General features: G+C 38.0%; 2 protein-coding genes across 8 annotated transcripts in view; one reads left to right on the plus strand and one right to left on the minus strand.

The window, feature by feature from the left end:
• LRBA (LPS responsive beige-like anchor protein) overlaps nt 1–22,016 on the plus strand; it is a 757,395-nt gene that overhangs the window by 435,623 nt on the left and 299,756 nt on the right. The gene's annotated exons all lie outside the window — the stretch shown is intronic.
• On the minus strand, nt 3,201–5,889 carry MAB21L2 (mab-21 like 2). The gene has a single exon (XM_002694319.6). The coding sequence runs from the start codon at nt 4,883–4,885 to the stop codon at nt 3,806–3,808; it is 1,080 nt and encodes a 359-aa protein (XP_002694365.1). The 5' UTR covers nt 4,886–5,889; the 3' UTR covers nt 3,201–3,805.

Below are 22,016 nucleotides of genomic sequence, written 5' to 3' on the forward strand. Positions count from 1 at the left end.
CCTGTATGCACGGCAACTATCTCTTTTAGCTTATGATTCCCTTACCAGCTAGTTACATTATTGAAGTTCATTTAGATTCAGAAACAATTTCCATTTAATTGCATTTATCATTAGCTCATTCTGGGGTGGGGGAAGAACCTCAGGGAATATCGTCTATAAAATATGTTTTGCCTCAAAGGGTCCAGGGTGAATTAAGCTACACAATTCAGTGAGATTCAGAGTGAAATTATTTTGTTTAGCCTTTATATTTTCTGGATATAATACCAATATATCACTCTCCTTGCTTTGTCCACATGACTTACTACTCTGTCGTGCACGCAAGCATGGCTTGTGTGCGCGAGATACCTCTGTTTCCCATTACCTGTAGTTGATTTTACAAGGCGCTGCATAATTTCCTATTCTTAAATGAAAATGTAATTTCCCCTTTAAAATGTATTTCTGATTACTTTTCAGACCTTGGCAACTTTATTTTACTAAGAGACATTTGTAGCACAGCCGTAAAGCCAAAATTAGGTTTATTTCATGAAAGTTGAATGGTAGAATTTGTTCTGAGTCTCTTAAAATGAGCAAAGTAAGTAACCTGTAGAAAGAGAAGAGGCTTTTAAAACTGGAATCCTTTCTTTTACAGGCTGTTAGTGTGTGTTATGTGTGGTATATGTCCACACACACACATGTGTATGTTTTTCTTGAGTTTATTGGTAGGGAATTCTTTGAACTTGTAAACATCTGAATTATTAAAATTTAGTGACTTAGAGGAATTTCAAAGTCATTCTTAATGAAAATGTTATAATTTTTTAAAACTTCACAAATCGCCTCTTGTCTTACGCATGTTTATGCCTTTGGGTTCACCATTGCTGCTTTTATTAAGATGGGACTTGGTAGGCTGTACGAAAGGGAGTCTGTGCTGGAACTGATTGTTTTGAGTTTGAGAATGCAGCTAATCCAATGTAGAGAAAACTTTAATTCTGAAATTATGTCAGCTAGAAGAAATTTCTACTTTGTTATATGGCTGAAATGTCTGAAAACCTGTTTCAGTTTTTAGGAAAGGAAAGTAACCAAAATTACCCAAACTCTCTAATTTATAGTAATTTGTGAGTGTGAAAGGCCAAAATTTAATTCAAAATATTATGTTTTGGGACATACATGGCGTAAAGTCTAAAATGTGATTTATTTTAAAAGTATCTAATGAGTTGTCCTTATTGTTAAAACCTCTGCCAGTCTTTATGGTTAGGCTCTTTGAAGTTATTGACTCCTTTTGGGGGAAGTTATAACTTCTATTTCTGTCTGATCTTTTTCTGTGCAGCATCATTAAATTGTTTTTTCCCCTGCTGCTTGTATAACATAGGATCTTTGAGCCTAATCACAGACCTTGTACTGCTGCATCCTGCCAAATGTACAGAAATCAAAACTGTAGCTACTTTATATTAGTAAAATGTTTCAGCCCATTATTTGAAAAATTTTTGATTTTTATAGATGTTAGTGCTTTTTCAAATTGAGGGACTGGAGTTTTTTCTTGTTGGTGATACCTGCATTACATTAAATAAGGATGGAAAAAAGATACTGAATTTGGGGGAATTTTTGTTTCTTAAAACTTTTTTCCTGGGACATTTGGGAGGAGACATGTCTAATGCTTTATATACTTTCGTGAGTAAAAAAATGGTCATTTTAAAATGTCATTTTTATCTTTTCAACTAAACACCGTGCCCTTACGTCATTTCTTTGTAAATGTAAGTACCTTCTGCTTGCTTTGAAATTGTTCTTAAAAATCAGAACATCTTCCCTAGAGAGTAAATTCATCTGTGTTATCTAAAAAACTGGTATATATGCCTGACCTAGTTATTGTTACAGTGTTTATTCTGTGTCTGCAGGAAGAGAGACCTGAGAAAGGTCTAGTATAGGTTGAAAGAGTGGAGATGATTTCAGAACTGATAAAATTGAAGTTTATATTTCTAACTCACAACTGTGTTTTGCTATGGAATTTTTACTTGGGAATCTTAAAAACTGAAGCCTGCTTTACCAAGTGAACTAGGCACTAGAGCTCTGAGGAGCTTCCTTGTTTTCATCAGCTATCCTGCTGCTCATCCCTCCTTACCCTGCCACCCCCACTCTGACTTCTTCCTCTGATCTTTAAAATCGCTTTGTAGAACATTTTTCTTTGTATCTCTCATTCATGGATTTTCTCAGTAAGTTAAAAAATGGGCTAATTCAAAGAATAAATTTTAAATATTAAAGGGCAAAATCTGACATGTATTCAGTACCTGTGCCTTGTATTAGCATGTCTAGTGGAGTATACAGTAACCTCCAGCATAAAGAAGAACCTTGGGGATGCTTTCAGTTTTACTAATTATTTAATTTTGTAATCAGTTATTTCCTTGAATTAAAAAGAAACCTTTGTTAAAGTTGAAATGTTGAGATGAATACATTAGAAAGGCAGAAAGAGGAGGAGCCTACTTATATGTAATTTTTCTTTGGTCATAAAAATAGTATGAAACAGTTTTTAAAATTTAAATTGCCTATAAGCTACTTCTGAATAATTCTGGGATTTGGATTCTAAAAAGATGATCATAGTTACAGCATTTATCACTAAGGCATTTAAAAACTTGAAGTAATTTATAAATCTGGATTGTTCATTTCACCATTTGCTGGGGAAAAGGAAAATTACTATATCCATTTTATTCTCTTTTACTGTTGCTGATTTAATTGTTAAGTTTGTATTATTTAAAACTTGAAGAGAACAAATGATTGGAGGCTAAGTATTAACTCATTGTGTTAACTATTCAGAAAGGATCCATAAATGTTTCTTTTCTAATTCAGGCTTGGGATTTTTTTTTAATTATAGCGTAAGAGAGCAAGTCTCTTAATTTTTAATGTGAAAAAACTTTTTCTTTTAAAATTAGGATCAGAATTAGTTCTTCCATACAAAATCTGTTCTTTTTTCAAGTGTGAAATAAGATACTACTTTTAATATGAAAATCTACAGAACAAACATATAGTTGTATAAAATTAATATTTTCCTTGTTCTAAATATCTTTGTGGAAACTTGAATGGTTAAATCTACAAAATGTTCTACATTTGTAAATTTTGCAGACTGGAGTTAAAATGGAAGCTTCTTGCATTTAGTTCCTCCAGTTCACATCTTTATATTATAAACTATAAACTGTGCTCTCACCTGCCTTCATTTAAGAACAATCCACAGTCAATTACAATGTAAAGTCATATTTTTATTACTGTTTTCAACAAGACTGCTGCTTAGGGTGAGGGAAGAGGTGTGGGAGAAGGAGGGGCACATTTGACATTGGCACTGAGATACAGTTAACATCAGCAAAACTTTGTTTTTAAAAGAAGAATTTTACATATAATTAAATACTTTTTTTTTTTTTTTTTCACTTGGTGACAACATTCAGGCAACCCAAAACAAAGTGGGGAGGGTGGGAAAGGGGAGAAAGAGAAGAGTGGGAGAGAAGGAAAAGGGAGAAACGACTATATTTTGATTTGAAAATGTACCTTGGGTTTCATTTTGTGGTGGCAAAGCCCGATTGCTTCTTTTGTGTGACCTTTTAAATTCACATTGTTTGGAAGAAAACGATCACTTTTGTGCAAGAATGTGATTTTGGTGGGGTGGTGGGTTTGCTCTCCTTTTTGTTTGCTTGTGAATTAAGGAAGTCTTCTGCCGGGTTCGGTTCCTCTTAGGTGGCTGACAGAAAGTTTGTGTCTGGAGTTCTCGCAGTTTGTCGCCGAGTTGTGTGTCTGTCGTGTGTTCGAGAGCATTCCCGTCCGTGTCGCTTTTCAAGCAGTCCCCAGCACCCTATAGTTTGTCCAGGCTTTTGGGATTGGTGAGAATTTCCCTGGCCAACCTCCAGGTCTGCTTGGCAGCGCTCTCCAGGGCCGAGTGGGGCTTGCCCTGGAAAAGGTCGAGGTTGGGCAGAAAGTAGTGGGGGCAGCGGCGGCACTGCAGGCAGGAGATGAGCTGCAGCAGGATGCCGTTGAGCCGGTCTCCGAGGCACGCCTCGTCCCAGTCCGTCTCCCGCGGGTGCTTCTCGCACTCGTACAGCAGCAGCGTCTTCATGTGGTAGTTGTTGAGCGGCTGGCCCGGCAGCTCCAGGTGGCGGTCCCGCAGCGTCTTCAGCACCGAGAGACACTTGTTTCGGCAGCCGCCCATCAGCAGACGGTTTTCAGCCTCCCCAAACTGGAGCACCCAGGCGTCGCTCTCGGCGGAGCTCTGCTTGCCGGTCAGCGAGTAGCACTCCTTAGAGAGCAAGTTGAACCCTTCGGCCTTGACCTCCGCCACCCGATTGGGGCCAGGCCAGGGGATGTGGGGCATCGGCCACTGTGCCGCGCTGCGGGGCCAGATACCGGTGCACTTGAACGCTGGAGTGATTTGCACCACATAGCGCTCCCTGATGCGCAGCTTGACCTCGCTGGTATCCGCGATCATCTTGACCACATCCCGGTAGCTGCACTTGTCCACCGCCTGAGCCACCAGCGTCTGGAAACGGGAGCGGATCTTGCGTGCCGAGAGGTAGCCGGACGCCGTGATGAACTCGACCCAGAGAGACATGCTCCGCTTCCGCCCATCGCTCAGTTTGAGCACCGCGCAGCCTGGCAGCGAGCCGTCGTCCACGAAGTTGAAGACGCCCATCTGGTTTAGGTAGAGCACCACCTCGAATTCCGTGGGCGAGATGACCTCCAGACCCTCGTAGCGGGCATCGATCTCGCTCAGGGAGCTGATGAAGCGAGGCTCCTGCACCTCCACCTCCTTGAGCACGTCCGAGACCACCTTACAGACCTCTCGGATAGTCTTGGCGATGGCCGCCTTGCGCGCCTGGCAGCGCTCGGTGTAGTATTTATTGAGCTGGTAAACCAGCTTGGCCTGAGCGGCGATCATGTTGGGGCACAGGTCCGGGCTGTACACCGGCGTCTCGCAATACGTTGAGGGATCCAAGGCTCAGGCGCTGGTGGTGGCCCTGCGGCTTGCGAAAGAGGCACTGCGCTCCCCCTGAGCCCCACTTCACTCTTGTTCCCACCTGGGCTGACCGGCTGATGCTTCAGCCGTCTAGCGCTTTCTTTCCTCTCTTTTGAAAGCTTTTTTCTTCTCCAGAAAACAAGAAGAAAAAAAAAATCTTTGAAAAAGAAAAGTACCTGCTGGGACTTTTTTCCCCCTTTCTCTTGATAAGTGAAATGAAGATGTGCCTGCGGGCAGGATGAAGGGAAAGAAGGGGGGTGGGGAAAAGACTGGGTGAGACGGAAAAATTCAGGTTACCAAGAGGTTAGGCTTAGACGTCTGCAGCGGAGATGGTCCAGAAATCTGGAAATGAGGTCTGTTAAGCGCCGAAGTAAATTTAAAAATAAAAGCAAAACATTCAGTGTTTCATTCTTAAACTTCTCTCCCACGCTGGTAGCACTTCTTTATCCAGCTTAGGTGAGTGCTTTTCTCCTCACCCTCCCCCAAATGGAAGGTGAAGGGTGTAATTAATGTCCAGAGAGCAGCGAAGTGCAACTCAGCCCGCAGCACGCTCAGAGGTTCTAAGACGCCCTGCACTCCCAGTGTGTAGGTCTGCTCTCCGCTCAGGGGGTCCTCTGGTAGCGGTTTTCCTCTTTTCCTACTGGAGGCGTTGTTTGGACTGGGTTGGTTTGTTTGCAGTGGGTTCTTCTTGTCTTTCTCTAGGTGCAAACCTCTGGAAGTTCTTTGATTTTCATTTCTGCTTCGTAATTTATAAATTTGGCTCTCACAGAATCTGTTTTAGTGTGACGAAGTCCTTGCTTGCGTTGCATCTGGGGTTTAGTTATAACGACTTCAGGATTTTTCTTCTCCTCCCCCTTTAGGTTGCTTGTGCAGATTCCACTTTGTGAGTCGTCTCCCTCCTCCCCTCCGATGTCTCTCTCTCTCTCTCCCTCTCCTAATCTCTCTCCTTCTCCCTCCCTCCCTTTCCCCCTCCCTCCCTCCCTTTCCCTCCCTGTCTTTTTCCCTCTCTCCCTCTTTCTCTCTCCCCACCCCCCCTCCCCAATCTCTCTCTCTTCCCTTGCTGTTTCCTGGAGTTATTTAGTTTATGAATGGTCCTGGACCATCATGAGGGGGGTGGAGCTTCAGTTCCTACAATCGCTATCCGAGCTGTCAGTGCTGTAGCCAATCCCAGAGAGAAGACAGGCATGCTTGGCAAACAGTAGCAGCCACCGCTGCCCTTGATAAAGAAAGGGAGGAAAGAGAGAAGTAAGAAAATAGGAGGAGATAGTAAAGTCAAACGCTTACACACATTTTACAGCCCCCTCTTCTTTATCCTCCACTCTTATCAGTTGCCAGGAAGAAAAAGAGTATATAGAGAAGGGACTTCTTGGAGATGGCTGGAGTGATTCAAGGGAGGGTGGCAGTGGTTCAGAAAGGTTCACTTTTTTTTTTTTCCTTTCCAATCAGGATTGTGAAGAAGGTGCGAACTCTAACAAAATTACTTTCGCTTCAAGGCAAACGGAAGGAGGAAGGGAAATCTGGGAAAGGACCTAAATTTTTCTGGATTTTCTCCTCAGGCAAAGTCTTCCTTTTCTTCCCCTCCCCTCCCATTGTTGCCAAGAACCCTAGCGATTGCTGTGTGTGTGCGCCAGTTGGGCAGTTGGTGGGGGGGTGGGGTGGGGAGTGGACATGGGGTGAAGGTTTATAATCGTAAATCTCTTTTCAGTAATTTCCATATGCTGTTGAAAAACAAGGCAGGACACAAATAGTGCAAGTACCTTGTTTTATAATTACTTCATAATTAAGATTAAGATATATTTAATATTGTTTCAAGAACTAACTTATTAGAAAATGTTTAAGTTGTGAGAAATGGTGCAGATTTATACATGGTAGAATTTTGTTGGATATACTTTTAAAATAAGCCACTAAAATTTTAATAAAAACGAAGGGAAGTAAATGTGAACCTGAGTTAAAGTTTTCTTAAAATGTTTATGTTACAAATCTAATTTTGAATATTTTTTCAGGCAGTACAGAATTTCTCTTGTAAAATCATTTTATTTTCATAATTGACTCTTGCTTTTAAAAGACTTCACTGCTGCAAAAATCTATAAACTATCCTGTTATTGATTACACAGATGGCTTGCTCCTCCCTTGGCATTTCAGTGAAACTCATGCATGTGCTTTTAGTCTATGTATTAGCCTTTCAAGCTGAACCTATATGGTAGCCTTTAGGTACTTTTGGTTGAAAAAGCTATAACAGTGTTTCTGATTTGCTTAGAGTTGAAGGTTTATGTTTGAACCTCAGGTGTGTGGATTCTGAGTCTTTTTAGGACACATCAAGTAGACGGGAATGCTTTTAGTTAGATTTTGGATCTCATGTTCCCCGCTAATGCTGTAACAATGAAAATCTGTGAAGCCCATTGTGTTAAGACTTCATTTTGCAAACTGTATGCGGCTTTGCAAAACCCCGTGGGAAGGTTTGACTTGCTCTCTCAAGGCTGAATCAGGTGAACCCGAATTCAGTTGCAGAAGGAAAGTTTGTTTCATCAGGTACTTGCTGTCAGACACTTGGACCTCTTGGTTCTTTCTTACACGTCTGGCATCTTGTCACCCCTTCACTCTTGTTGCTATGAGTCTCTTTCTAATGAAGTTTGCCCTTTTCGTCCTTTTTGAATCAAGTCGGATTTGTCGTCCGCCATCCATCTCAGCAGCCGGGGTTGGAAGAGCAGTCAGCGGGACTCCGGGACGCCGAGCTGTAGTGACTTCTCGGGAGTGGCGGTGGCGCCGGCGGCCGCGGGCTCTGGCGGTCTCCCGCCTTTCCGGGCACTCGGCTGGCGTCGGACCCCGGGCCGCGGGGGGATGGACGGAACCGGTGGTCCGCGGTCCGCGCGCGCGGGCGCCCGGGCTCTGCTGGCACCCGGGCAGTTGGCCGCGGCCGCAGCGGCGCTCTGGGCAGTGTCAGTGGCAGCAGGGGCACTTGGCGGCGGGAGCGGCGAGAATGCCGGCGGAGGATCCCGCACGCCTTTTCCCGAGGGCGGTTGCTGGGCGGAGATTGGCGGCGGGGCCGGAGGTGCGGAGCCTGCCTTCCTGGACCCTCTCCCCGCGCCCCCAGTCTGAGCCGCCCAGGCCTGGTGCGAGGACTGCCCGGGCCGCGACGCCCCGGGGAGCCGAGCATGTGCGTGAGGCCCCGGGTGACGGCGCCGGCCCGCCTCCGGCGCCCTCCGCCCGCGCGCCCTTCCCGGGTGGGGCGGCCCGGGCCCGGGCCGAGTGGAGCTTCTGGCCGCCTCTCGCCGGACACCCCCGCCTCCTCTCCTCCCGGCTCGGCCCGCAAGGCCAAGCCTCGTCCCACCCTTGTCTCCTCACTGGTCCACTTTTACATACCGAGGCCGAGGGATGATAAAACGTTACAAATGTTTTGATTTAAAAACAATTCATTACCAATTTACCCTGTCCGAGGTAGATGCTCTAGTAAATAATAAATCAGTTAAACAAAGGCGACTTTAATTTATTGCCTTGGTACTAATTAGAAACATCATTTGAGCAATAAACTTAAACACTTCCAGCAAATAACGCTCCCTCTTGCTGGTCCCCTTCCCCCCCCCCTCCCCCACCCCAACTCACTGGCTGCCTCCGCTCTCAGAGCAGCTTCAGCTGTGTGTTTGCGGATCCGCTCTTCCTCTGGTTGAATAATTGAAGGGGGAAACGGTATCCGAGGAGGCTGTAATTGAAGAGCCCCTGTCACCTCTGCTTTTATGTATGTTAGTATAGAAGTCCATCAGCAGCTCCTTGATGGTGTATTAAAACGAAGTGGCAGCCCCTTCTGCAGGAGATACCGTATTCTATTAAAGGAGACCAAATGAGAGAAAGAAACTCTAGAGGCTAAAAGCCACTTCAAGTCTTCAGACCGATTGATCTGTATTCTCTTGTTATAATCCGTCTCATCATACTTGAGTTAATGAGGCAAAAGAGGGGGAGCGGAATCTGATGGTCCTTGACAAATTCATTAGGGAGGCTGCAGGACATTTTATTTGACTGTTAAACATCTTGTTTGTTTGGTTTAGGCAGTGCCAACATCAGCATGCTTCTGCCCAGACTTATCATGTTGGTCTGGCTACAGACATTCCTAAAAAGAGAAGGAGGACACACAGTGTGTGATTTGAGTATTTTGTTTTGGATTTCATGTAGCTCATAACCTTCAGACTTCTCTAGGATTTACCTTCATTGTCCTTACACTAGGAACATTTTATGAGACTATAGATGATAATACTGAGGTGGGCATGTTTTTAGTTACTATAAACTCAGATATGTATGTTTAAACTTTAGTCTGAAAAGTTCCTATTTCCTTAAAAAAAAGTGAGTCAAATTACAGCAATTACTGTGCTAGTTTTTGAAAAATGTGAATGTTTAAGCTCCAGAAGACTAGCCAGGTCATACATTAGATCCTATTTTTACTTGGTTGTGGTTAAATAAACTTTTAATTATTAATTGAATTTCCCTTTGCAGTGAAACACTTATGTGTACAGAAACTTGGGAATAAAAATTTTAACTCTTTATACAAATACAATATTTTTGAAAAACAATTATATATTTTCATTTGAAGGGCTTTTTATATTTAAAATCAGAAGCAGAACCAGGTACTGTATGAATGGTGCTAAAATAAGATGATGAGTTGACAGAATACATAAAAAGCTGAAAATATTTCTAATTGAAGAATGATGAGCAAGTAAGTTAGAATGTTAATCTTATAATACTACAGTGCTTGATTTTCTCAGTTTATCCAATTATAAGACTTTCTTGCATAGAGAATTCAGTCATATTTTCCTTCAGCAATTGACTTAAGCAACCTCAACTTCAGTTCTTTGAGAAACAATCCTGTCTTCCATTTGCAGGCAAACAGTATGAGAGAAAAAGAAAACTGATGCTCTTTGCCTGTCATTTTTATACATTCTTCCGCTGCTGATGAAGCTTGCACTGCTGCAGGGAATGTATGGATTTGAAAAGAAATGATTCAGTAGTTCATGTTGTGTTTCTCAGAGCAAAACCCAACTAATGGCCGAAGCCAGTGCTTCTGTACATCTGACAGTTATAATCCTGTTTACATTTCCAGGGAATTCAAAATCCTTAAACTGTTTTATTTTTTGCTGATCTTTACTTAGAAATGTGCTGAGTTAAACTTCAGAGCAGGTTTACTTTATCATATCACTGGGACTTAAAAGATACCCATTAATTTATTATCCCTAGAAACAGCATATAGTATTTTAATAATCTTTGCTAAAGAGTATGGAAACTTTATATGTTTTTATTTTCTAGAAAAATATTTTAGAATTATTTAAAAAATAATCAGATTATTGATTTAAAAATATCAACTGTCTGAAGGATTTATACTTTTGGGAAAACAAAAGATCACATGTTTACCTGTATATATTCTTATCCTCTATAATCTGACTTTAAAAATATCAATGCAAGTTGCTAAGTGGTTCTTATATGCTTAATCATTCAGAGTATTTATAGAAATGCTTAATATTTTTAAGAAGAAAATTCTTTTTTAGGGGATCAAAGTGTAAAAGGAAAAATAAGTAAGTATTAAATTCCCAAATTTAAAAACTATTCCAGTAAAAACAAGAATAATCCAAACATAATTTGTTAGTGTATTAATTGATGAAAGTTCATTGATGAAGATATTAAAATATCTGTAAGAAGCTGTAATAGCACCAACTGTTAGGATTATATGGTACACATTCAAAGTAAAATCATATTCTCTTTCATTCTCTGTCAAATGATCTAATTTTCCAAAACTCTTAAGTGTGAGAGAAATTATTTATAAGCTATTGGTAATTATGACTCTGAAATCAATCTGGAGAATAATCAGTCATTCAGTGTTTTCTTTGAGCAGTTTCACAATAGTTCCTGTTACCTTAAATGGTCAGTCATACTGTCAAAACAAGTTGTTTTTTTTAAATTTCCTTCACAAAATAGCTTAAAAAAAAAAGAAGAAACGCAAACTTTGTAATCACATTGATTGGTAAGCCAAGGATATTGTTCTCGTTTGAACAGTTTCAATTTAGTGTTCTATAAAGTCAAAGGAATGGTCTTAACTTTGCATTACCTAATATTGAAAAATACTTCTATATACCTTTTGAATATTGTTTTGTGGAATTAAATTTGTTTGGCTTACCTTGGATAATATATTTGATTAGTGATATTTACACTTATTAAGCTTTTACAAGTCTAATTCTGTGTAATTTAGTAGGATGAGACAATTGAAAATACAATAGATGTTTTTTTCGGAAGTTTAGTACCAGCTGTGTATATGAGTACTTTATTAAGCTATTCATAAGGTCATATCATCAAGTAGATGATTATAGAGCAAAGAACTTGTATTCAGGAAAATGGAAGTGAGCAGTTTTTAGCCTGACTGAAATGTAAATGCAACATTATTGAGCTAGGATATGCAGTGTTAAGACAGTCTTAGTTAATTTGGCGATTACTTTTCAGAAGGTATTTCATTGAATTTACTATATTTTCACTTATGTCTTTTAACTTTACCAAGAAATACATACATTTTTGAGTTGCAGCAGTCACATTCCTTTATTTCTGTAAGACAGTTCTGAAAAGTTTGAACAAATAAAAGTCTACCTTGTCTGTCTTCTTTCCTTCCTTCCTTCGTCTTTCCTTTCTTCCTTCTTCCATTCATTTTAACAATTTTTAACTTACTAATATACTCTGAGGTATATATTATATTTTTCCTGTTTAATAACATTGACATCATGACTTACTATAATTTCCAACAAATGAAAGTGTGCTTTTGCTAGAGCCAATTCTTAACGATTTATGGGAGGATTATATAATTAGTGGGTTATTATTTATGTCTCTTCCATCTTTGAGAAACAAACTTTTACTGGCCTTTAATATCACTTCCAGAAGACAGAAAATCAAGATTGTTACTATTAAACCTGATGCTAGATAAGTCAAGGCTTTTGATTTCAGTTTCATTCAGTTCTATTTGGAACGTCGAATTGTTTGCTTGCAAGGAGATGTGGTTTCCATTGTTTCATAAGATAACAGTACTGACTCACACGTAGAATGTTTCTTGGGATCTCAGAGCCATCCCTGCTCCAGTTTCTGCTTTCTCTGGCGATAGTGCCAGACATTTACGAAACAGATGATGGAGAGGAGGGCTGTTGATTATGCCAGTACTGAGCGTGGCTTAGTTCAAAATATAAGACTTGCTGTTACGTTACATATTTCTTTCAGTCCATATGAGACATTTTGTGGATCTCTGTTTAAAATTTATCAGTTAAGCATATTGTAGGTAAGTTTTTGTTACACTTCTGGAAAAGTAGTTCTTTTCAACATCTGTTTTTCTTGAAATATATAGGTTCTGCAGCACTCCGTCTGTATTAGTAGTAGTAGTAGTAATCTTGAGTCCATCTTCTGCTACAATTATAGGAAATTTTTAATAGACTTTGTGGTATTTTTAATGAAAATGTTAAAAAATCTAGCCTGTTCCTTCCTTTAAACACTCTGAATTTGAGAAAAAGTGATGTGCTGAGAGGTTTCTATGATTCCTGGTAGTGGTTAAATAACAACAACAAAAATCCTTCATTGGCTCTAATCTACATATAGAAGACATCTGTGTAGTATAAATGAAATAATATTTGATGATCTAAGGAGTGGAAACTTTTCCTTTAACCATGTAAAGTAAAGCTAGGATATAAAACAGCTGTCTTGGCCTATGTATATCAAGATTCTGCCCGTCTGTTTCTTTTCTGAATTTTCCCTTTCTCCCTTCCCGTATTATCTTTGGATCCTAAAGAATCACTCTCTCACTTTTTGACTGGTTTTGTCTGTAGACAAAACCTGGGTTGGTAGGTTTAAATCAGCCTAGATAGAGTGAAAAATCTTTGATCTACGACTATGACTTTTTCCAAATGATTTGCTTGCTGGGACAGACACTATCCATGCCCTTTCACTTTGCTATCAGATAGGTACACACAGAGGACCTAAAAGGCTACCAGATGCACAGTTAAATCATCTTATTAGATAAGTAAAGGGTTCCAACCTTACTTAATTAGATCTTATATTTCTAATAGTTATTTGTTCTGTTGGTTATTTAACCTGGTTGGTTAAATGTTCTACAAATCTAATCTTTCCTTCAAATTAGTCAAAACTTTCTATAAATTGTATTGAAAATTAATGAAATACAAAGCAGTGTATATTTTTTTTTTTTAATGTAAGTTTGTTGCCTGTCACATAGCTTACCTGGATAGATAAGATAAAGGGAGACATACATTACATTTAAAGTTGGTCAGTTGTGTCCGACTCTCTGTGACCCCATGGACTATAAGGTCCATGGAGTTCTCCAGGCCAGAATACTGGAATGGGTACCCTTTCCTTTCTCCAGGGGGTCTTCCCAACCCAGGTCTCCCGCATTTCAGGCAGATTCTTTACCAGCTGAGCCATAAGGGAAGCCCAAGAATATTGGGGTGGGTAGCTTATTAAAGAGCATTAGCCTAGGGGATAAGAAGGCCTGAATTTTTACCCTTCCTTGGTTACAAGTTGTGCGAATGACCTTGATCAAGTCATTATCTCTACTCATATTTTCCCAATTGTTAAATGGGGGGACAGATGAGTTTTTCCTTCTAGATAGTCAGAAATCTATAATTTCTTACCCCAACATGATCAGAATTGTTGTTTATATCTTTAGCAGTTGATTTTAAATCAGAAATCTTTTTGCACACATTTAGAGTTTCAGCGCTTTTCTAATACAACCATCCGAAAGTTTTCAATGTGAAAATAATCGGAGAAAAAGCTTACAAATGGTTATAGTCCATATTTTAGACTTTAGGGAAGAATGCAAATTATAGATTGAAGACAGTTGTGAGGGAGATCCCATTAACAAGTTGGAATAAATTCTAAGAGTATGCTAATTATTGCTTGATAGGAGTTGGGTCACAGAAATGTGAAAATGAAACAGGCTGTGTATTCTTATATATTTAACAAAACTGTATGTGTTTAAAAGTGTACACAGGGTTGGCAGGTATGTTTATTTGCTCAGGTTGTTGGATTGTCTTTCAGTGTTTCTGATATTTTCACTAAGATTAGCTAATCTGTAAATATTAGTTCTTGAAACCAAATAAAGTTCAAGTTCACAATGAACTTAAAGGAATGTTCAGTCTTCTCTTTAGAGAAATGACATTGCTTTAAGCAGCCATAACATTACCATATTTATGTTGTGATAAAAGATAGGCCCAAGCAGGGAAATGGTTTTCAAAACATGAGTCACTAAAGTAAGTTTTATGCTACTTTCTCATGGTTTTCACTTGTTTTCATCAGAAGATCTGACAAGCATAAAAGTGTTAACATCTTTTATTTTACAGATGTTCTTAGTTTTCCCTCAAACTGTAAAAGATGCTATATCAGACTAGCATGGGAGGAAATAATTTCAACACCTCCCTTCACTTATGCAGTAACTTATTATTTGTCTGCGCTTGCGGATATTTTTGGAAGGAGGGAAGTGTGACAGGAAAAGACAGCATACTGAGATCTAATTGTTCTCATTTTGAGTTATAGATCAATCAGTCTGTCTGCTTTATTATAAATTCACTCTAGAATAGCTTTTCAATGGGCGTAGTTGAGTTATTTTTATGTCTATATTGTATTCTTTGGAAATCCCTTGTTAATGCAGTAGGCATGGCAGGTGACCACCGAGAGAGTTGCTGATGGACACTCTGTGGGTTTGCAAAGTGCAAGCCTAAAAGACTAAGAGATGAGAAATGCATTGCTATTTGTGAATTTATGTTTTATCTCACTTCACTTGAAAATTTATGAGTAGCGTGGCTTAAGGGTGCTGGAGTTGTGTGTTCCAGGGCTTGCCCCTACTGATAACACCCTTGTTGGCGTGAAAGTGCAATGCAAATTATGACAGTTACAACCTTCTGTTTTGTTTAACCTGTCAGTAGATTTCCTGGCTCAGTGCTGAGGGCAATGGTGTGTTCAGCTAGTCCATATTCGCCTAAACTTAAAAGGTCAGGTTTCTACAGGCAAGCCTAGTCAAAGCCTAATTGATGAGGAGGGCAGAGAGACAGAATTTACTGTTCTGTTGGCTAGTTTCATATCGTTAGGTTGTCCTGAAAGCATCAGGCAGTCACAGCCCCTTTCATGTAAGTGCTGACCCTAGACAGGAGCTGACAATCAAAGGAGGCAGCCACAGGAACCAGTGCAAGTAGGCTATTGATTTTTCAGTTAGGTCTAAGTAGTTTGTAGTATGGGTAATGGGTGACAGAGGCAGGTATGTCATTATCAATGAGCTCCAGAACAGTCGCCACAACCCTCTCTCATATTTCCTTCAGCCCTGACAGTATACTTCCAGGGCCGGTCAATAAATCGCCCAACCCTTAACTGACAAGTGACTTGGAGGTTTAGGTTGAGGGGTGGAAGTTACAGAGCTAAACTCCTCTACTTGAACACGTACTGGATCTCAGTACTGGATCTCAGAATTAGTAATTATGTTGTTTTAAGTTTTGGAAATTTTGATTTGTAAAATTCTGTGCAACTCAGTAGTTTACTTTTAAGCTTTTGTGAATTCAAAAAGCATTTTTACTTAGTTTAGAAATTAAGAAATGAGCAGATTATTTGTGAAGATAATCTGCAAGCACAATTAGGTTATTATTGCATGGTTTTGCTTTTAATTTAGACTACGTCCTTACTTATCATGATAACTCTGAACTTATAAAAGTTTAGGAGTTAGAAATTGCCCCTAAAGATCCTTTATAAATCCTAATTTCTTCTGAAATGTTTCGACTGCAGTAGAAAAAAAAACTCGAACCATTTGTAAATGTGATGTATTAGACACTAAGCAGTTACTATTTGACCTTCAAATTTGTTTTATATTACTTTTCACAGTAAAATAGTCAGCAATTGAACATTTAATGATTAAAGTTTGATAAATTATGGTTGTTTCTGAATTTAAAAAGTGAGGCTGATTCTTTTTTTAAAAGCCTTTCGTATGGATATTTACACTTAAAGGTAAGTACATTCATATTCACTTAAACACAAGAGTGTGACAGGTTTTGATTAAAAGTACACATGTTCTATAAGGGATATAAAATGATCTAAGAAATATTTTAAATTTAAGCCAACATCTACTTTGTTACAAAAGTTAAGTAATATTAAGAGAAGATATTATTTATAACTAGAAAGTGGGAGTTTGGATTGTACCAGGATCCTCGCAAACTATCACATGCTTACATTTTTTTTTGGAAAACTTTAAACAAATTGAAATAAAACAGAAAAGTAAATGTTTTTTAAGACTTCCTTAAATAACTTATCGCTCTGCTATCTTGTTTAACACTGTGATATTGTACAGAACTGCAGTTTAAGTCTGTAGTGTCATCTGGTCGTGGGGTACCATGCATGGCCACATGAATCACTTTCATTTGTCCAGTGCAACTGAAAACACCATCGCTCAGCCCTGGGCTTTTTTTTTTTTTTATGTAACCAGCAGGTTAATGCACACTGATAATACGGATGCTTAAATATTTTCTTGAGTTTGCAGTGACATGTCTGTGTGAATACCCCTGTCTTCCTTCTTAAGACATGAAAAAATACACAATTGAAACATAGTGAAAAATGGCTGCTATTGAAATATGACCATCTTAGTTTTAAAGAAGCTTTCATATTATGTGACTAATATTTAGAGGAATTTTATTTAGGTCTCTTGCTTTAGTCCTCCTTTGAGGTTTGCAGATTCTTTAAAGCAAGATTCCTTTTAGAGTCATTGTTTTCTCCCTGTTGTTTTTTACTCATTCTCTAACCTGTATTTTTCTGTTGGATTAGATAAAATATTTAGTGAGAATCTTGTAACCTCTATATTGTCAGCTATGTTATAGGTACAATGTCTTTTGCTGTATTTGAAATCTTTCCTGAATGCAGAGTTTTACAGGAATGTAAAAAAAAAAAAAAAAAAAGCTGAAGAAAGGGGTACAAATTAAATTTTCATGAAAGAAAATCCTAATCAGCAGTGACAGTGTAAGAGAAAGATGATTGCCACTTGGTCATTGTGGAGAGGCACTTAGATTTGGTGTCAGTGCTTCTGTTAATGATGACTAATGTCTTTCTTGGAGCAAGTGCATGCTCCAACATACTGCTACAGCCTAGAGAGAGGGCTCAGCAGTAGGCACCACTCAGCAAAAGCATTAGGTGTCCTAAAACAAAGGCTTTTTAATGCAATCAGTTTGACAGTCTCTATTATTAGAAGAATGCAAACATAATTCTAAGGCATTTGTCAGCACACTTTAAGTTGTTATATGTCCAGTACTAAGAGATATTAGTTTAACATCAAAATGTAAAGAATCTGAGCAGTGTTAATAGGATATGCTCCCTATTTTGTCACTTATGGGAATGGGCACACATGCTGCCATTGCACAAAATCACTTGTGTTAAGAAAGTTTTAAAGAGAGAGAAACATGCAGCAGACTTTTTTTCATACTGCATCGCCGTATGTTGAATAAATACTTTATAGCTGACAAAAAGAGAATGAATGACTCAAAAGGTCTTTTTAGATCTTTTAATCTTAAATATACTATTTACGAAAAGAAGATGACATGTGTTATTTCTTCGGTGTTCCCCCAAAGTGTAAGACCTTTCAGAAGGGCATTCGCAATGCTTGTCATATTTTTTCATATACATCTTACTGGCCTGACATGTCTTGAGGACCATGAGAACACAGATGTCATTGCATTCAGACAACGCTAATTACTCTGGGATTTTTGCAGCCTCAGTGCCTGCGTGTAACTGTCGGTTATGATTGTTCATGCAGCCTACAGTGGGGACACTTTGCGCATGAAAATAGTGAGACACAAAAATCGTGAGACAGGCCTTTTAGTCCCCTATTGTTCTGCAGTAGAACTTGGAAGAAAAAAATTCCTGACACATCAATTTCATTCAGTGTTTTGCATTTGAACCATGTTTGGGCAACATTTTCCTTTATAAACTAAGTATGTTATGCTTCACTGTTCAGTGAAATCTATTATCCATCTGTTTCTTAAGCTTTTGGTACAGTCTTCTACATCATTTTGTCTTCCAGCTTCATGGGAAATTTCTTTATGTAGCTAATAGTTTGAGAGAAGCACTAATTGTGACATGAGTCTTTTCCGAAGTGACATTGAGAAACAATTAATATGTATGATGTGTTCTTCTGATGTGTGATTTAATGTTTAATGAGAAGCTGCAGCAAATATGGTTAGTCTCAATGTTGATAAGTCCAGTCGTCTTACGCTTTTCACACAGGTCAGTTCTTTTCTTTGTTTAATTTTCTCTGTAACGTTCTGGATTTCAGTTGATGATTCATGGTGTTTAGGTGCTTTTGAAGTGTCAGAGGTCAAACGGTGGTCAGATCTGGGCCCTCCTTACTAAATGTGAAGACCAAATCCATGTTTTGATAGAACAGCCTAATCTGTGTTAATCACTGATGGAAAATAAAAAACTCCAGTAATGTAACTTCAAATGCTGATGAAGCAGAAATTGAAGCAGCTTGATCAAAGATGTATGATGAGATAAAACTGCAGTCTCTGCTGTACAGTTATAGTAATTATGACTAATGAACCGTCCAGTCTGGATGAAATGGCATGCCCACAGGGACTGTGTCCAATCAGTTGTGACTTACACAAGCTGAACAAACCATTGTGATGGGATTCCAAATTCTATACTGTTAGAAGTATACTCTTCATTATTAGTTTAACTTTTGTTAGGGTGATGTACAGTGGTTGAAAGTTATTTAGATTTTGTTAAATATAGATTATAATTCTCTTTCTCTTTTCATATACTTATTTAAAACACGCCTTTGGTGTGACCTCTGGTTTACCTCTCCTCTCCTAAGCACATTAAGATCACTAACACAATTCTGTGACTTCCTACTTTTTCTTCTATTGTACTACTTTTGAACACTCCCTCTTTTTTAGAGCTGTTGTTTACTTTTGCCAGGGATTATTGTTCACTACGTGGATGTGGAAGAGATGCTTTTACAATAGTAATAAGACATATGAGGCAGTTACTCTGTGTAAGCACCATGCTAAGTGCTTTCTCTATGTTAACTCACAAATCCTCTCTCCAACCCTTTGAGGTGCAGATGGAGAGAGTGAGATGCAGGAAGGTAGAGTGCTTTGCCCAAGGTTACGTGCTCTTAGAAATGTTGAATTACCTTCTGAAGGTCAGTGATGTTCTTCTAGCCCTAGTGTATTTCTAAATTATTCTCAGTTTCGCTTTTTCTAACCTGGATTAGTTTTCTGTTCTTCCTGGTTTTCTGGCAGCTGACAAAACTGCTAGGGTGTTGTAAATTTGAGGGCTCCTGTGCAAGTCAGTCTAGCACAGGTTTCAGGTACCTAAACTTAAATTATATTCAAGTCCCTAAACTCCCTCAATTGCTGTGTTTTTAAGTGATTAGTTCTTTCAGGATGGAGTTTAGGAATTTGTGCTTTTAATGTGAATGCATATCTAAAATATAATAAATGCATCCATTTGATTCACTCTTAAAATTGTAAAATCTTTTAAGTTGTAATAAGTGTGTAGTTTGCTCATTTTTAAAAGAAGATAAAGTAGTGCTAGTAAAATAAGCTTGGTTGGTTCTCTTCCGAGATTACTACACTGACCTTTTCCCATCCTACCAAGTGTAGTCCTAATCTTAATGACTTCTTATTCCCAGCGTCTTACATACTACCTTCTAGATAGTAGGTATTCAGTAACTGTTTGTGGGAAGAAGGAGGCATCAAAGAAAGCACAGGAACTTTTCATTGATTCAGTAATTGAGTGATTCTGTCAAATACCTGCATTAATTCTAGTTCCTTTGAGAAATTTTTACTTATATAGATAGACCAAAACAGGCTTTCATTATGTTGTTATTCTTCAGCATTTTAAAAATTCTTCCTAATCAATTTTGTTTTGCACTGACCCTCAATCTGAAGTTTTTGTCTTTGCAGGCTGACATCCTTGCATTTATCCTGTAATATCCCACAGAGAGCTTTCTTTGAACTTATATTCTAGTTACCATCAATCTCAAACAGTTTATCTTTTCATTTTTGTTGTCTTCTCTATGTCATTATCTACGTATTCTTCTCCCTTTATTACCTTACCAATGTGGAGAGTTATTGGAAAGCAGGTATCATCTTGTTTATTCGGTAGCATTGCATGACTCGATACATAGTACATGCTCAAGAAATACCTGTAGATTGGTCCTCCTTTTTCAAACAGGTTTCTTTCCATTACCAAGGTCAAATTTTCAATGTGAGATTTCTAGAGGCAATGTTTTAAAACTCTTTTAGAACTCAGTTGAAATGAGATTTATACAAAAATATTGAGCGCTTACTCTGTGCCAGGCACTGTACTAAGCACTTTCATTGTCTTAATCCTCTCAGTAAATGTATGAACTATAGCCTGTTATATCCCCATCTGTAACCAAGGCACAGAGAAATTAAATAACTGGGTTAGTTGTAAAGCTAGGAAGTAGCAAAACATGACTTGCAAAGATAATGACAGTTTTTTTAAAAACAGGTTTTTTTTGTATCCTTCCAATGCCATGCTCTTTTTGTTTTTTAATGCCCTTTCTGCACTTGTCCATGATGGTTTCTGAACTTCTGCTTTCCTGCAACTTAAGTGATACTTTGCAAACCTACTTATCCTTACCTTCTCAAGATTCTCCAAAGTCCTTTTCTCTCCCACTAATTTTCAGAAGAGGAGAAAGCTTGGTATATACTACTCTGAAATGTGACATGATCAGACAATGCAGACGGATAAAGAGACCCCAGGCTTGTGTTTCTGTTTGTTTGTTTTGCTTTCCTTTTTAAATTCATGGAGGACCAAATAGCAGTTGTCGTTATCATCATCTTATGCAAGTTTTAAGAGATGGTTGCAGTGTAAACTGTTATGTAGTCTGGTTAGGAAATTTCCAAAGTAATACGTACTAAATCATTAGAAAAAGGCTTGAAATGTAAATTTGGTTTTAAAGTGATTGGTAGTTACATCCATGGCTGTTTGTAAAAAGGAAATGGAGTTAATAAAATGCATATTTTATATTTAGGAAACATTGTGGCTTATAATGAGTCTTTATATAAAATTGAAACCACTGTGTTATCAAACAGGAAGCAGTTTACCAAATATAGTAAGCTCTCAGAAGTAAACTGGCATCAATTTCAATTTCTTTTTGGATTTCAGCTTTTACGTGGAAGTTGATGGCATTCTGTTTTATAAGTGCTGCAATACTTTGTGTATTTTTAAAATTCATATCCATATATTTGGCTTGCAGGAATTTAGTTATTAAGTTCTCACTTACTCAATAAAGATCAATTCACATTTAACCAAAAAATTTGTTATGGTAATTACTATTTGTATTACTGAAAACATTTTAGTCTGAAATCAATATCAATTATTGATCTTCTTTGAACTTTTAAAATTTAAATTACTTTGCAGCTTTTCCTAAATAGTTTAATTGGAAATCTTTAATTAGAAGAAAGTCCAATAAGATCCTAAAATAACTTTTTTTTTTGAAGTGAGTCTTTCATTTTATGGTTTATTAAATCACATTTTATTCATTCATTAATTATCTTATACCTTTGACTCTTTCAGATATAATTTAGATATAGTAAGTTAATATTCCAGTCTCATAAAAATGCCATATGATTCTGTGATTCTTTTTTACAAGTTTTTTATAAGGGAATTGAAGTGACAGATTTATATAATTAGAGCATTAGTCATATTTAAAGTATTTCAAAAGAAATTTTAAGTGAAAAAATAACACAAAATCATTTCTGCTGTGATTTACATACATTACGATTATGTTATATTCATGAAGAAAGACTTGAAGAGAAGGAGCAAAAAAGAGCATAAAATGGAATAGTTAGAATAATAGTGGTTAACTTTTAAGGGATTTAATTTCCTTCATTATTTTATTAATATTTATCCAGCAAATTTAAATATTTGAATATGTAAATAAATAACTTTGAAAATCTAATTTGTTTTTAAATAACTCAGGTTGTATAGCTTTACCATATTTTATTGTCTTTTGTATATTAAAGAATTAAAC

The sequence above is a fragment of the Bos taurus genome, chromosome 17 (genome assembly GCF_002263795.3).
Source record: "Bos taurus isolate L1 Dominette 01449 registration number 42190680 breed Hereford chromosome 17, ARS-UCD2.0, whole genome shotgun sequence".
In the NCBI taxonomy this organism is placed as follows: domain Eukaryota; kingdom Metazoa; phylum Chordata; class Mammalia; order Artiodactyla; family Bovidae; genus Bos; species Bos taurus.